Genomic DNA, 13,737 nt, shown 5'->3' with positions numbered 1-13,737 from the left:
GGGGAGGACACCGGGAGAGCGAAGCTGGCAAAGGCCAGAATCTAGTTTCCAGATCTCTCCAGCCCCAGGTCCTTGCTCAAGTCGTTCCCGTTCTCCACTGCTGCCTCTACTGTCACTCTAGCAGCCACTGAGCCCCAGGGAAGAAGCTACTAACATGCCCTGTGACTTACACGAGTTCCCACCTATCCCAGAGCCTCAGTTTCTCCAACTGTAGAAAGACAGGATTGGAATAGGAAACTATGAGCGTCCCTTCCAGGGCTGGCACGCACGCAGAGATGCTGAGAGTGTCGGATGGAGGACCGTCTGACCGGGCCGCGCCGGAGTCGTCCCACTGAATTCCAAGCAGCCCCTCTCCTTCCCTGTCCCGGCCCGGGCCGGGAGGGGGCCGGAGCCAGAGGGCCGACCGGGCCTGGGCTTCCCGCCCGGGGGCGGAGCCGCCGCTGCACGTCCCGCCCCTCCACCTGGGGTTCGGCCCCGGCAGATGTTACAACTTTCTCGCATTCTCTCCCGCGGTGTCCCCCCCAGGCCCGCCCAACCCGAGCCTCCCTCCCCTTCCCGGTCGGGGTCCTGCCCGCCTCCCTGCGGGGAGCCCGACTGTTCTCGGGACTCCGGGCGGGGCGAGAGGCCGGGCTGGGGGCCCGGAGGGTCGGGAGGGGGAGGAAGGGAAAGCAGAGGCGAGAGAAATTAGGAGGCGGGAGCACTCGAGGGCTAGTGGGAAGGGGAGAGCCGGAGGATGGTGGAGAGCACTTTTTGGAAGCAGCCACGCCGCGTCTCAGGCTGGCCCGGCTGAGCTGGGGGAGCGGGAGCGCGGGCGGCGGGAGGCAGCTCGGCGCGGGCCTGACCCCCCCGGAGCGCCCCGCTGCGGCCGCGCAGGGCCGCCCGCCGGTGCCGGACCCAGCCCGGAGCCGCCCCCCGGGCCGCGGCACCGTCCAGCGCCGTGCGGGCCGTGCGCCCTGGGCGCGCGAGGCGGACGCGCGGGCCGGCATGGCGCTGCACGCCCTCACTGGCCTCTCGCTGGTCAGCCTGCTCAGCTTCGGCTACCTGTCCTGGGACTGGGCCAAGCCGAGCCTGGTGGCCGACGGGCCCGGGGAGCCCGGCTTGGAGCAGCCCTCGGCCCCTCCACCCCAGCCTCCCCATATCATCTTCATCCTCACCGACGACCAGGGCTACCACGACGTGGGCTACCACGGCTCAGATATCGAGACCCCTACACTGGACCGGCTGGCAGCCGAGGGTGTCAAGTTGGAGAATTATTATATCCAGCCCATCTGCACGCCTTCGCGGAGCCAACTTCTCACTGGCAGGTAGGCATGACCCAGGCTGCTGGGGCTGGCGGAGGGAGCCCCAAATAAATCCGGTTTGTAGGTTTCCTCTGAGTCCACAGTCTGGGACCTGGGAAGCCAGGACCCGGCCAATTCTGTCCCCAGTGGCCCGTGTGATCATGAGTTAAGTCTTTTGCCCTCTCTGGGCCTCAGTTTCTCCAACTGTACACTGAATGGATTGGATCGTCTTTGAGGTCTCCTCCCTCCCATGTTCTAGGACACACACTACACACCATGTGAAGGAGACATCTGGTCATCCCTTTGTTAGAGAAATAGAGAAACATGGCAATCTCTGACACTTAAGTTTTAAGGCTGCTTCTATTTACAGACCCTGAGGCCATGAGCAACTCATTTAACTTCTCTATAAATGGGGTGGAGAGCAGTGTTTAATCCTGGAAAAGAGTGGTGAGGATGGGATGAGTTGTGTGTAGCTTGCTTGGCTGTCCATAAATGGCAGCCTCTATGTCACCAGAGGGATTAGGGTCCCCAAATTGATGGATGCATGGAGAGGAAACCAAGGAAGTATAGGTGGTGCAGAAAGACACACACAGGATGCCGTGACCTATGGAGCCTTGGCTAGTTACTTCATTTCTCCAAGCCTCTGTTTTTTCATCTGCGGAATCCTCCCGAGTTGGCTGGGAGCCGCAAAGAGACGTGCTGCTTTCTCTGTAAGGAGTTGTCCACAGGCAAGGCGACGGGATTACAGGATTAAAAGAGCAGGGAAACAGGAGGTGGGGGTGTGGAAGGCAAACTCTGGCCACTTAGGAGAAAATCCTTTGGCAAGGCTGAAGCTAATCCTCCTTGGATGGGGTCCAAGGCATGCCTTCTTCTAAGTTCCACCCAAAAGCCATTAGTATGATCTCAGGAACAAGAGCCTGGCTCTCCCTGTTTCCTAGGTGGGAGAAACTGAGGCATGGAGTCAGGGAGGGCCCTACTCATGCCTCTCCCCAACTTTAGGGTCTGGAGGAGAGGGGGCTGAGAGGCCAGGTGGTTGGCAGAGGTCCCAGAGCTGGGAGTCAAATAGGTACCTTTTTTTCCTTCACTCGGGCACAGAGCATTCAGCTCCAGGACAGAGAGAGAACTGGAGAAGTGCAAGAGGGGCTGGTGTACGTGCTGTGGGTGGGGGCGTTGGTGGTGGCGGTTCATGAAGACCAAGTGTTGACTAACCCCCAGAGGAGGGAAGATGAATCTGCATTCCCAAGAATTGTGCACAAGTTAGCGTCTCTCTCCCAAGAGGTGACTTTTAGTTCGAGCAGGGGAATGAGCAGCCAGCAGGGCAGCCTTCCAACCCCCTGATCTGTGAAGTTAGCTGAGCGTGGCTGGGCAGCGTCTGCCCTCCGCCCCCTGCAGCTGGCTCCATCTGACTGATGCTGACTACTCTCATTAGTGTTTGTTAATGCATCCAGTCGTGTTTGGTGAAGCTGGAGAGACCGGTGTTTCTCATGTTACTCACTTGCAGACAGGCTTCGGTGACTCTTAGCTGGCCCACCCACTTTACAAACCAGTGCTCCGTGGTACCCAGCCCTAAGAAGAGGCTCCGCCGCTACCCGGCCGTAGGGTGTTTCCTGTATTAAATCTAAATCATTCGTTAGCTTGATTGAGGTCTGTGGAGCCAGCACCACAGAGAGGTTTTGGGCATGAGTTGTGTAGACCTGGGTTCAAAGCTTGGAGCTGCTGCTTGCTTGTCGTCTGCAGTAGGGCCCATTTCTATGCTTTGGAGAGCCTCACTTTCATCATCTGTAGGATGGGGATAATCATAATCTTCCTGTAGATTTTTGATGAGGATTAAATGAAATAATATATGTGGCAAATAGAAAACGACCATAGTAGTTAATGATACCTAACAATGGTAACAGCTTTAATTAAGATAAGGAAACCAAAAACAGGAGAGCTCACTCTCATGCTTGGGTTAAAGGTGTCAGGTATTCTGGTTCTGGCTTAACTTGGATTCCCCTGGGGTGAGAAAAAGGTGTGGGATTCTAAGACCCTTGTGAAGTTCCAGGCTTCTTATTTACTCTGGGCTTTCAAGACTTGAGTAAAAGCTGGACACCATAAGCAGATCACATGGGGGCCTTGACCACAGAAGGGATTTGAATGAATAGATGAGGAATGCAGAATTCTGCTAACCATTCACTCCTGCCTCAAAGTATTAGCCTGGGTGAGTGACCCAGATCCAGGGGCCACATGGATTTGTAGGTAGGCACATGAAAACTGGTCTAATAAAATTTGGGAACTGGAAGGTTTTCAGAGTTCTACCCAATCCACCCCATTACATGAGCAAACCGAGGCCACTATGGGGCAAGAGATATGTGGCAGCCTCATGTGCTGGAAAACAGTCTGTTCAGACTCTGCTTGGACTTGTGTTCAAGTCCTGGTTTTGCCCCTGATCACTGAGTGACTTTGAGCAGGACCCTTCCCCTCCTCTGGATATATGTTTTTCTTTTTTAAAAAAAGATTTTATTTATTTGTTTGGAGAGAGAATGAGAGAAAGAGAGAGCATGAGCAGGGGGAGGGGCAGGGGAAGAAGGAGAGGGACAAGCAGACTCCCCACTGAGTGTGAACCCTGATGTGGGGCTTGACTCCCGGCTCGGGCTCCATCCCAGGATCCTGCCGAGATCATGACCTGAGCCAAAGTCAGACACTTGATTAACTGAGCCACCCAGGCACCCCTGGACCTGTATTTTTAAGACAAGGTAAATAGAATTTGACTTGGGTCCCTTCTGCCTTTAAAATCCTCTGAATGCCATTCTTCATTTGTTTCATTCATTCATTCATTCATTCCATTCATTCATTCATTCCATAAGTCATTGAATATCCTTTAGATATCCACTGAATGCCAAGTATACAAAGCTGAGTAAAGGACAGCCCCATTACATATCACTGGGTCCAAGAGCATGTACAACTGAGGAGAACTCCATGGCCGAGTAGGACAGTGATCATGTGTACTAAATGTTAACCCAGAAGCAAGAGTGACTCATTTTTGAGAGAGTTATGAGAGACTTTACAGAGGGGGAACATTTGGGCTGGGCTTTGAAGAGTTAGTAGGAGTTTGTCTGGGAGAGCAGGACTTGCTCTAGGCCCCAGAGCAAGTTAGTAGCTTAGAACTTAGGGATTCTGAAGTCTCTGAAGACCACCTGCGATATAGATCCCAGCTCCAGTTACTTATTGTTTGAATCACTGGGCAAGTGACTTAATTTATTGAGTCTCAGTTTCCTTAATGGAAAATGGGATTAATAATGATATGCATGTACTTCCTAGGTCAGTGAGAATTTGGTGAGATAATTCATATAAGGGAGTGTAGCACGATGCTGGGCCCCAGAGAGTGCTTGGTATTAGCTATTACTATTTTGTTGTCATGATTAACCTGGGTTCGACTTTTAATTCCCCATCTTCCTAGCTGTGTGATCCTGGGTGAGTGGTTTAAACCATCCCAAGCTTCAATCTCCTTTTCTGTAAAATGACGGTAAATACCTGCTTCAATTGATTTCGAGGATTCTATGAGATAATGCATTTGAAGTGCTTATCACGTGATGAGATCTGCTGGCTACTGTAGGTTTGCTGGAAGTGCTGGGGCCAGAGCCCACCTCAGGGAGAGAAGTGGGATTTGGTTGGCCAGAGCAGTGGATTGTGGCTCACCTGTGCCCTCTCCCCACCCAGGTACCAGATCCACACAGGACTTCAGCACTCCATCATCCGCCCTCGGCAGCCCAACTGCCTGCCTCTGGACCAGGTGACGCTGCCGCAGAAGCTGCAGGAGGCAGGTTACTCTACCCACATGGTGGGCAAGTGGCACCTGGGCTTCTACCGGAAGGAGTGCCTGCCAACCCGCCGGGGCTTCGACACCTTCCTGGGCTCGCTCACGGGCAATGTGGACTACTACACCTATGACAACTGTGATGGTCCCGGGGTGTGTGGCTTTGACCTGCACGAGGGCGAGAACGTGGCCTGGGGGCTCAGCGGCCAGTATTCCACTATGCTCTATGCCCAGCGTGTCAGCCACATCCTAGCTAGCCACAGCCCCCGGCGGCCCCTCTTCCTCTATGTGGCCTTCCAGGCGGTGCACACGCCCCTGCAGTCCCCTCGTGAGTACCTGTACCGCTACCGCACCATGGGCAACGTGGCCCGGCGGAAGTACGCAGCCATGGTGACCTGCATGGACGAAGCAGTGCGCAACATCACCTCGGCCCTCAAGCGCTATGGTTTCTACAACAACAGCGTCATCATCTTCTCCAGTGACAATGGTGGCCAGACCTTCTCGGGGGGCAGCAACTGGCCTCTGCGAGGACGCAAGGGCACATACTGGGAAGGTGGCGTGCGCGGCCTTGGCTTTGTCCATAGCCCCCTGCTCAAGCGAAAGCGCCGGACCAGCCGGGCGCTGGTGCACATCACTGACTGGTACCCAACCCTGGTGGGTCTGGCAGGTGGCACCGCCTCGGCGGCTGACGGGCTAGACGGCTACGACGTGTGGCCGGCCATCAGTGAGGGCCGGGCCTCGCCGCGCACAGAGATCCTGCACAACATTGACCCACTCTACAACCACGCCCGCCACGGCTCCCTGGAGGCTGGCTTTGGCATCTGGAACACTGCCGTGCAGGCCGCCATCCGCGTGGGCGAGTGGAAGCTGCTGACAGGGGACCCCGGCTACGGAGATTGGATCCCGCCGCAGACGCTGGCCGCCTTTCCGGGCAGCTGGTGGAACCTTGAGCGTATGGCCAGCGCCCGCCAGGCGGTGTGGCTCTTCAATATCAGCGCCGACCCCTACGAACGGGAGGACCTGGCTGGCCAGCGACCCGACGTGGTCCGGGCCCTGCTGGCCCGTCTGGTGGACTATAACCGCACAGCCATACCTGTGCGCTACCCCGCCGAGAATCCTCGGGCCCATCCCGACTTCAATGGGGGTGCGTGGGGGCCCTGGGCCAGTGAGGAGGAAGAGGAGGAAGAGGAGGAAGAGGCAGGCAGGGCTCGAAGCTTCTCCCGAGGGCGCCGCAAGAAAAAATGCAAGATTTGCAAGCTTCGATCCTTTTTTCGAAAACTCAACACCAGGCTAATGTCCCAGAGGATCTGATGGGAGGGAGGCGAGGATCTCTCCCCCTAGATGAACTTCTCCATTCAAGCCTGGCCCTGCCCCTCCCCATGGAGGGGTCTGAGGTCAAGTCCCCATCTGCAGGGAAATGGAGGGCATATAGTGCCCCTCAGTTGAAGGGTGGGGAGTTGCCTTGGGGAAGAATAAACTAGATTGGGGTACCTGGATTCCAGTCCTGGCTCTCCACTGACTTGCTCTGTGACCTCAAGTGGCCCATGTGAGCTCTCCAGGCCTCAGTTTCCTCATCTGTAAATGAGCTCTAATGACTTGGTGGCTCCGTTTGTGTGAACCTGGTACCTGAGGCCATGATGGAGTTCCCATTGACCTTGCCACCTCCCAGCTCATTTAAGGCCTCACCCTTGAACCCTGCATCTCTGTGGTACTGCTTGGGTGTTTGGGTGAGGGGCTATGTGGAGGCAGCTCTCTAGGCCTGGCCCCTAGCAGAGACATGGCAATCTGGCCACTCTTAAGGGATCCTCTGAGTGCTGAGGGTGGAGGTCTAGGGAGGCAGGCTGCCCTTCCTGGTCCTCCCATGGCTTGGGCCGGTCCCAAGGCCAGACTCGTACTGGGGGATGTTGGGGAAAGCTGTCCTTCTGGCCCCCAGCACCCAGAGAATTGACCTGGCTGTTAGCTGCTGCAGGATCAAGGGTGGTGGGAACAGCTGTGTAAAGAGGCCCTGGCCAACAGGCCACTGAGTGCTGCTTTGACCTTGGACCCAATCCTTCCCCTTTGGGCCTCAATTTCTCCATCTGCAAATGGGAATGTTAGCCCCTGCTCTGCCTACCTCACAGGGCTGTAGAGAACTGGCTAAGGTAAGGGTTGTGGAGGAGCCCGTTAACTTGATTAAAATGCAGTCACACGGAAGCCAGGGCTGGAGTGCGGTCTGTGAGCTTGGTCTGGACCTGTGTACACCTGTGTACACGCGCATGTGTGCATCCTGAGGGCAAGGATGAGCTCACCATTGACTCAGCGAATGGGAGAGGAGGTGAGCAGTCTGGCCAGGAAGCAGAACATATGGGTTCCGATCCAGTCCTGCCACAGGCCCACCGTGTGACCTCTGGCAAATCCCAGGCCCTCTCTGGGCCTCAGCGTCCCCCTGTGTACAATGGATGATTTAAGAGCCCTTCCTTCTTGGTCATTCTGGGGACCCCTGCGTGTGTGTGTTGGGGGGCATGGGCTGAGGGGTGGGAGGAGGGGTCGGGGGGGCGGCTGTTCAGGGCCTGCTCGCTGCACAGCGCGCCTCCATGCACACGCTGCACCCTGCACATCTACCTTCAGGTTCCAGTCGGTGCAGCGTGTGTAGGCGAAAGCCCTGCTGTGAATTTTGAAAATAGTTATTTTTGTCACTGGCAAAGGAGGCCTGTTAGGACTCGTCAGCTTGTGGATGAGCAGGACGGGTGGGGTGGGGTAGGTGCGGTGCAGTGGAGGGGGTTTGGGTACGGGTTCCAGAGCTGCATGCCCTCTGCAGTGGTAGCTGAGCCCAGCAGCGAGTCTGGCCTGGGGTGGCAGGGCAGAGGTGATTGTCTGTGTCCCGGGCCCTATCCTCTGCACCACCCCCAACCCTGACCACCCCTGGAGGATGTTGAGGCCTGGGCTGTGGGGGGCAGGGGCCAGGACTGGCTGAGGTCTCTGGATTCCAGCCACCCCCCGGCATTTCTGCCTGCTTAGGAGGGAAGTCCTGAAGAAGTCGTCCATGGGGATGGTGTCCCAGGCCCAGCATATTCCACAGATGGGTTGTTCATAGTCTGCCCATTACCCAGGATACTCCAGCTCTACTGAGTGCTTCTCCCGGCTGTATGGGCTGTGCCCTTCCAGAATGGCATGGTGCCAGGGCTCCCCTGCAACTCCGGGCTTGCAACAGTTGAGTGGAAGCCTCTCCTGAGACTGGTGTGTTGGGTCTGCCTTATGTGGCCTGACTTCAAGCTCTAACCCTGCTTCTCTTCCTGGGCCCCTGCCCTTTAGGGCCATACGAGCAGGACCATAAAAGGCCCTTTCTGCTGTTCCCTAGATGCCAAGGCCTACCCCCTATGGCTAACCTGGCTTCAAACATAGAGAGTCCAGCTCTAGGGCTAGGGGCTGTGCCTGGGAGGATGTGTGGTCTAATCTTAAAGCCAGCCTAGAGCTTGCCTGGCTCAGAGTCCTACCTAACCCAGGACCCAGCAGACAGCCCAGGAGCCCCACTGAAGCTTCAGCCTGCAACCTGGTCCATAGTCCAGCCATCCCCAAGCCTGCCTACCCAGGGTGTGGGCAGCTGGCCCAGGGCTGAGATTGGTGGAAGGTATTGGGGTAAGGAGCCACCAGGACTAGGGTGTTATGATGAGAGGCCCAGTCTGCTTGCTGTGGTTTCTGTTCTCTCCAGCAGACAGCGTGGGTCCTGCCCACCTCCTCCTGCCTCCTGTGGTCCGAGTTCCCCCCAGTCAGAGTACCTGGGTCTGGACTCTATAAGACCCCTGGCTGGCATTTCTGGGCAGATGCCTGTACCACTTGCGGTGGGGTGGGGTGGGAGGGAGGTAGTCTTAGAGGCAGCTCTGGCCCCTTGGGTCACAGATCAGATGGAGTGGAACCTAAAGATGCCAGACTGACCCTCAGTTTCCCACTTGGCTGGATCAGACAGCAGCAGATTGGTCAGGCAGTCAGGTTAGAGCCAGGGGTGTCCCTATCAACCTGGGGAGGGATGATGAGTCTCCAGGGAACCAGGAGGGAGCCCCAGACCTGACTGGAGGGGCAGGGCTCTGAGCCCCATCCTGGGCCTGACAGTGTTTCTTCCTTTCGCTTGGTACCTCCTGGCTACCTTGGAACTTAGGCCTGCAGTGCCAGAAAGAGGGTGGGCAGAGCAAGGGAAGGGAAGGAGCACTGTTCTGGGAGTCCAGAATTCTGGATTATATCCTGACTCTGCCCCTGACTTCTGGTACCAAGGGAGGGCAGCTTCCTCTCTCTGGGCCTTGGTCTCCATCTGTCAGGGCCCTTCCAGCCCTTATGCAGGCCAAAGAACATAGGTCGGAGGTGTAGAAGTCACACAGACTGTACATGGCTAAGTCTTGTCACATCTCTGCAAAATAGGCAGCGGCTGAACCTATTGCACAGATATATATTGTGAGGTATAAATTGTGCAGTATGCTGAGCACAGGGCCTGGCTCTAAGGCAGAAATAACTATTTTTCATATTTTTGGAGTCAGTGAAGGAACATCTTGTCCCCATATTTCTCAGGAGGAAGTGGAGGCCCCGGGGGGAAAAGACCTGCCATGAATACCCGTAGCCAACGGCTGGATTTGAACTTGGGTCCTCTGATGCAGGCTCTGCTGTGCTGTGACATTGGTCCAGCAGCCATGGCCCTCGGTCCGTTGACTCCCTGCTTCCCTCTGTTCTGCAAGCAGTGCCTCCTACGTGGTGCTGCTCCCTGACCCCTGACTTCCCTCCCAAGTATAAGCCTGGCGTTACTTACGGCCATTAATTAACCAAATCACCCTCCACCTAGACCCTCTGCAGGAGCCCTTCTCTCTTGGCCCACTTTTTCACCGATTCTGTCCCCCACGCTCACTGCCCTTAGTGGGACAGGCCTCATGGGGACCCTTCAGATGGCACGTTTTCTGCGGCACTTGCCCAGGCCCTGCAGGACCCTGAGGCACCTGAGCATGCGCGTGTGGGTATGTGTGTGGGCTCTGGAAGGTGGGATGTGAGTGGGCTGTCCCAATGCTACCAGGGCTCTGCTTCCCCCCAGTACCCCCACTGCCACCATGGCCCAGGAACTTGGCCCAGGTCCCAGTCTTTTCCTTCCCACCCCATATACATGGGTATAGCTTGTGTTCACGTGCCCTATCTTAGCATGTCAGGACTGTGCTCTGCAACCTCCAGCGCTCCCACCCCTGGCCACTAGCCTGGGGCTTTGCAGGCCAGCTCCTGAGTACCTCACGCCTGTTGCAGATGGGAGCACACGTGCTGGCTCGCATGCCTGCCATGGCCCTGGGGAGTGGGGCGTCTGGCAGGAACAGCCCCCATGCAATCATCAGCTCATTCTCTCCGCGTCCCAGAGGCAGGCCTGGCTCCTCACTGCCCGCCACCACCAGGCACAGCTGCCAGCCTTGCAGGCACAGGGGAGGCAGTCAATTAGCTGGTGTGCAGGGCTGCAGCCACATTCAGGATGGGGGTGCTTGTCCGAGGCAGTGCCCACACCCCTGAGTTAAGCTCTCCAAGGTTCCAAGGGGGTGTGTGTATAAGTGAGAGTTGTCAAGGAGACCTTTTGGTCTTATCCCTCCTCCTCTCCAGTCATCTCTGCCACTAGGTCCTGCCTGTCCTGCCCCCCACCCCGTCCCCCTTCCTGTGCACAGGGTCTAGGCCAGGGAAGGAGAGAAGAGGCAGGAGGGAGGGAGGTAGAAATAAGAAAGGAGGCGAAAAGGAACAGGAAGGATAGGGAGGCTTGAGAAGAAAATGCTCAAGGGAAGGAGGAAAGTGGGAAAGAGTAGAAGGAGAGGAGAAAGGGGAGCTGAAAGAGGAGATAGAGGAAGGATGACAGACAGAGGGACGGGGTGGGGAGGGATGGGGGGCAGGACAGAGTGGTCTGGAGCCTGGTTGGCCTTGCCCCTGGAAGCCACATAAACCACCTCCATGGTCCCTGTCAGAGACAGGGAGAGAGTTGGCCATTAACCTCCGTCCCTCTCATCCACCCCACCCTCTTCCTGAGACCTGAGGGCACGACCTCCTAACCTTCCACCAGGTGCTCTGCTGGCTTCTGAGACTGCTTCGTTTCACAAGTGGGGGCTGGGAATGGGGCGAGCTGGGAATGGGGTGGTCAGGCCAGCTCCCTGCTGAGCAGGACTATCACCTCCTCCATTCAGAACTTCAGGTTCCCATTAATACAGCCTCAGGGTACATCTGCCATTTGTTTTATGTGTTAATTTCTAAAGCATCATTAAGTGAGCTAGAGATCTCGTGAGCCCTGTCTTTCTAGCCCCAGTCTTCTGTCCCATAGGCATTGCTGTGGACCAGGCTGGGGTCAGGTGATGCTCAAACCAGGAACTCCACTCCAGTGGGGACTTAGAGAATGGTGCTAGGAACAAGTGCTAGGAACAAGGATGGTGGTGTGTGCCTCCAGGATTCAGAGGAGGCAGGGCTTAATCTCTTAATAGTAATAATTTCTTATCTCTGAGCATTTACAGTGTGTCAGCTTCTGTGATCATCTGCTCATCTCATTTCATCCTACCCGGCCCTGGGGGTAGGGAATATTATCAAGTCTATTTTGCAGATGAAGAAACTGAGGCACAGAGAAATTAGGCTACTCATCCAAAGTCCCACAGCCTATAGATGGTAGAGTCCTGCTCCAGTCTCCCGGACAATGACTGAGGTGGCCTCAGTGGTCTCAAAGGGCTGTTGCAACACCTTCACAAGTGGAAGCCATCTCCGGAGAAGGGCTAGAGGGTCTAGGGGGGAGGTGGCCGTGCAGTCCTTCTTCCCCCCACTTCCCGCATCTGCCTCTCACCTCTGGCAGAAAGGCTTTCTGTGCCCAGCCCGCTCCCACCAGCTGTGCAGCCCCCGAGCAAAGGCCTCTCTTCTCTGCCTCTGAATTGCAACGTTGGCGGCAGGAGCGGGAAGCATATTGTGCGCAGAAACAAAACTGAGTGGTTTTTCCTTTTTCTGAAGGTGGTAATGGTGCAATTAGTGGCTAAGCCATTACCCCTCCTCCTTAGCTCGCCTCTCCTTCCCCTCGGCCTCCCTCCCGTTTCTCTCCAGGGAAGAAGTGGCTGCATCCTGCCTCAGGAGAGGCATTCTATCATTCTCTCTTACCCTTGATGCCCAGGAAGAGGGGCAAAATTGTGGGAGAGAGTACCCAGAGGCTTCTGGGGGCCCCTGGACCTAACATAGTGAGCCAGGTACCTGCTAGGGTTGGGGATTACCAACACGCAGACAACATGTCCAGGAAAGGAGGTGACCACGAAGGCAATCTGGAGGTTCAGAGGGGGTGTGTTAGCAACTCAGAGGGTTGGGATCCTGGATCCTTTTATCCCACCTGGGCTCACTGTGGGTAAATGCTGGCATCAGACCTCAGCCTGGTGAGCTGTTAAATTCTCAGTCCAAGCTAGAGTGATGGGGGTGGTCATGGTCCTACTTTAGACCTTCCATTTCCTCTTCCAGAAACTAAAAAGAGGCCTCATGTTTACATACTTCCCAAAGGCTTCCACAGCCCTTAGCCCACTCCTTCTTCACAGCCTTCCTCTGCAGTGGCAGCTTTGTTCTGTTTTTGCAGAAAGGGTGCTGGAGACTCAGAGAGGGGCAGTGACTTTCCCAGGGTCACACAGCTCATAAACGTCAGAGCTGGAGTTGAACTCAGATCCTTAAACTCCAGCCATTTTCCTTCCGAACCCCCCAGGGCTTGGGTGAGATCTTGGGGCCATGGATTTGGCTGCTGTCCTGAAGAGTGGAAGTTGGCAGGGAGAATGGGAATGAGGATTTCAGGACAGGCCCATGGCCACTCCCCTCCATGCCAGGCCATGCTTCCCTCCCCACTGCCGCCTCCGCCTCTTTCACCTTGACTTGAAGCACAAGCAGAAACTGGGACATGAGCCCCAGGAGGCCAGATCTCCATGGTCCCTCTGGGGGCACAGGATGGAGGAGAGAGGTGGGGGTGAGCGGGCAGGCAGGGCACTTCCCTCCAGAATCCTGATGTCCCCTCTGCACTTGTCGCTCAAGCTAGAGTGCCAGCATGATGGACAAGGTGGCAGAGAATGGGAGCAACATAAGGAAGACAGAGGCAGAGGCAAGAACAAAATATAGAGGGGAGCAGAGACAGTTACAGACTACAGTGATCCATTGGGAGAGAGATCCCAATGAATTAGCCATCGCTTCCTGTAAACCTTAGAACCCGGCTGTTGCCAGGGCAACGGGGCAATACCTGTCTCTCCAGAGGAGATGAAGTTGCCAGGGTAACTGCATCCTGTCTTTCCTGGGGACCATCCCAGAATGTGGCACCCACTGGCCGTTACCATGGCAACTGCCTTTTTGCCCCACTTAATCCCATCCTGTCTGCTACAAGGGACCCACAGTTGGAGGTGGGGGAGGTGGGAAGAGAGAAGATCACTTGTAGATTAAGTTTCTTCTTCTCCCCCTCCCCGAGCCCCTCCTGCAGTCCATCACCTCGGGGGTGCCGGGTCCCCCCGCCGTGGGCCCACATGGGCCTGCAGTATTGTGTGTGGTTAGGGCCAGGGCGTCCGGGAGCAGGTTTCGCAGTGGAAGGCAGGCAGGTGTTGGGGAGGCAGTTACCCGGGCAACGGGAACAGGGCGTTTCGGAGGTGGTTGCCATGGGGACCTGGATGCTGACGAAGGCTCGCGAGGCTGTGAGCA

At 56.3% G+C, this 13,737-nt stretch overlaps 1 protein-coding gene across 1 annotated transcript; it reads left to right on the top strand.

Moving 5' to 3' along the window:
- The first annotated feature begins 555 nt into the window (after positions 1-555).
- Positions 556-7,490, top strand: ARSI (arylsulfatase family member I). The gene is made up of 2 exons (XM_041747245.1): positions 556-1,304; positions 4,980-7,490. Exons 1-2 carry the CDS (start codon positions 985-987, stop codon positions 6,385-6,387), a joined length of 1,728 nt encoding a protein of 575 aa, XP_041603179.1. The 5' UTR covers positions 556-984; the 3' UTR covers positions 6,388-7,490.
- Positions 7,491-13,737: the final 6,247 nt, after the last annotated feature.

Source organism: Vulpes lagopus, chromosome 3 (genome assembly GCF_018345385.1).
Source record: "Vulpes lagopus strain Blue_001 chromosome 3, ASM1834538v1, whole genome shotgun sequence".
NCBI classification, from domain to species: Eukaryota; Metazoa; Chordata; class Mammalia; order Carnivora; family Canidae; genus Vulpes; species Vulpes lagopus.
Note: the sequence above shows the minus strand (reverse complement) of the source record. Positions and strands in the feature narration are given on the sequence as shown.

Excerpts from the sequence above, each read along its gene's own strand:
- ARSI (XM_041747245.1), top strand. The coding sequence starts at position 985 with ATGGCGCTGCACGCCCTCACTGGCCTCTCGCTGGTCAGCCTGCTCAGC. Across the intron at positions 1,305-4,979 it reads AGCCAACTTCTCACTGGCAG|GTACCAGATCCACACAGGAC; the intron begins GTAGGCATGACC and ends CTCCCCACCCAG.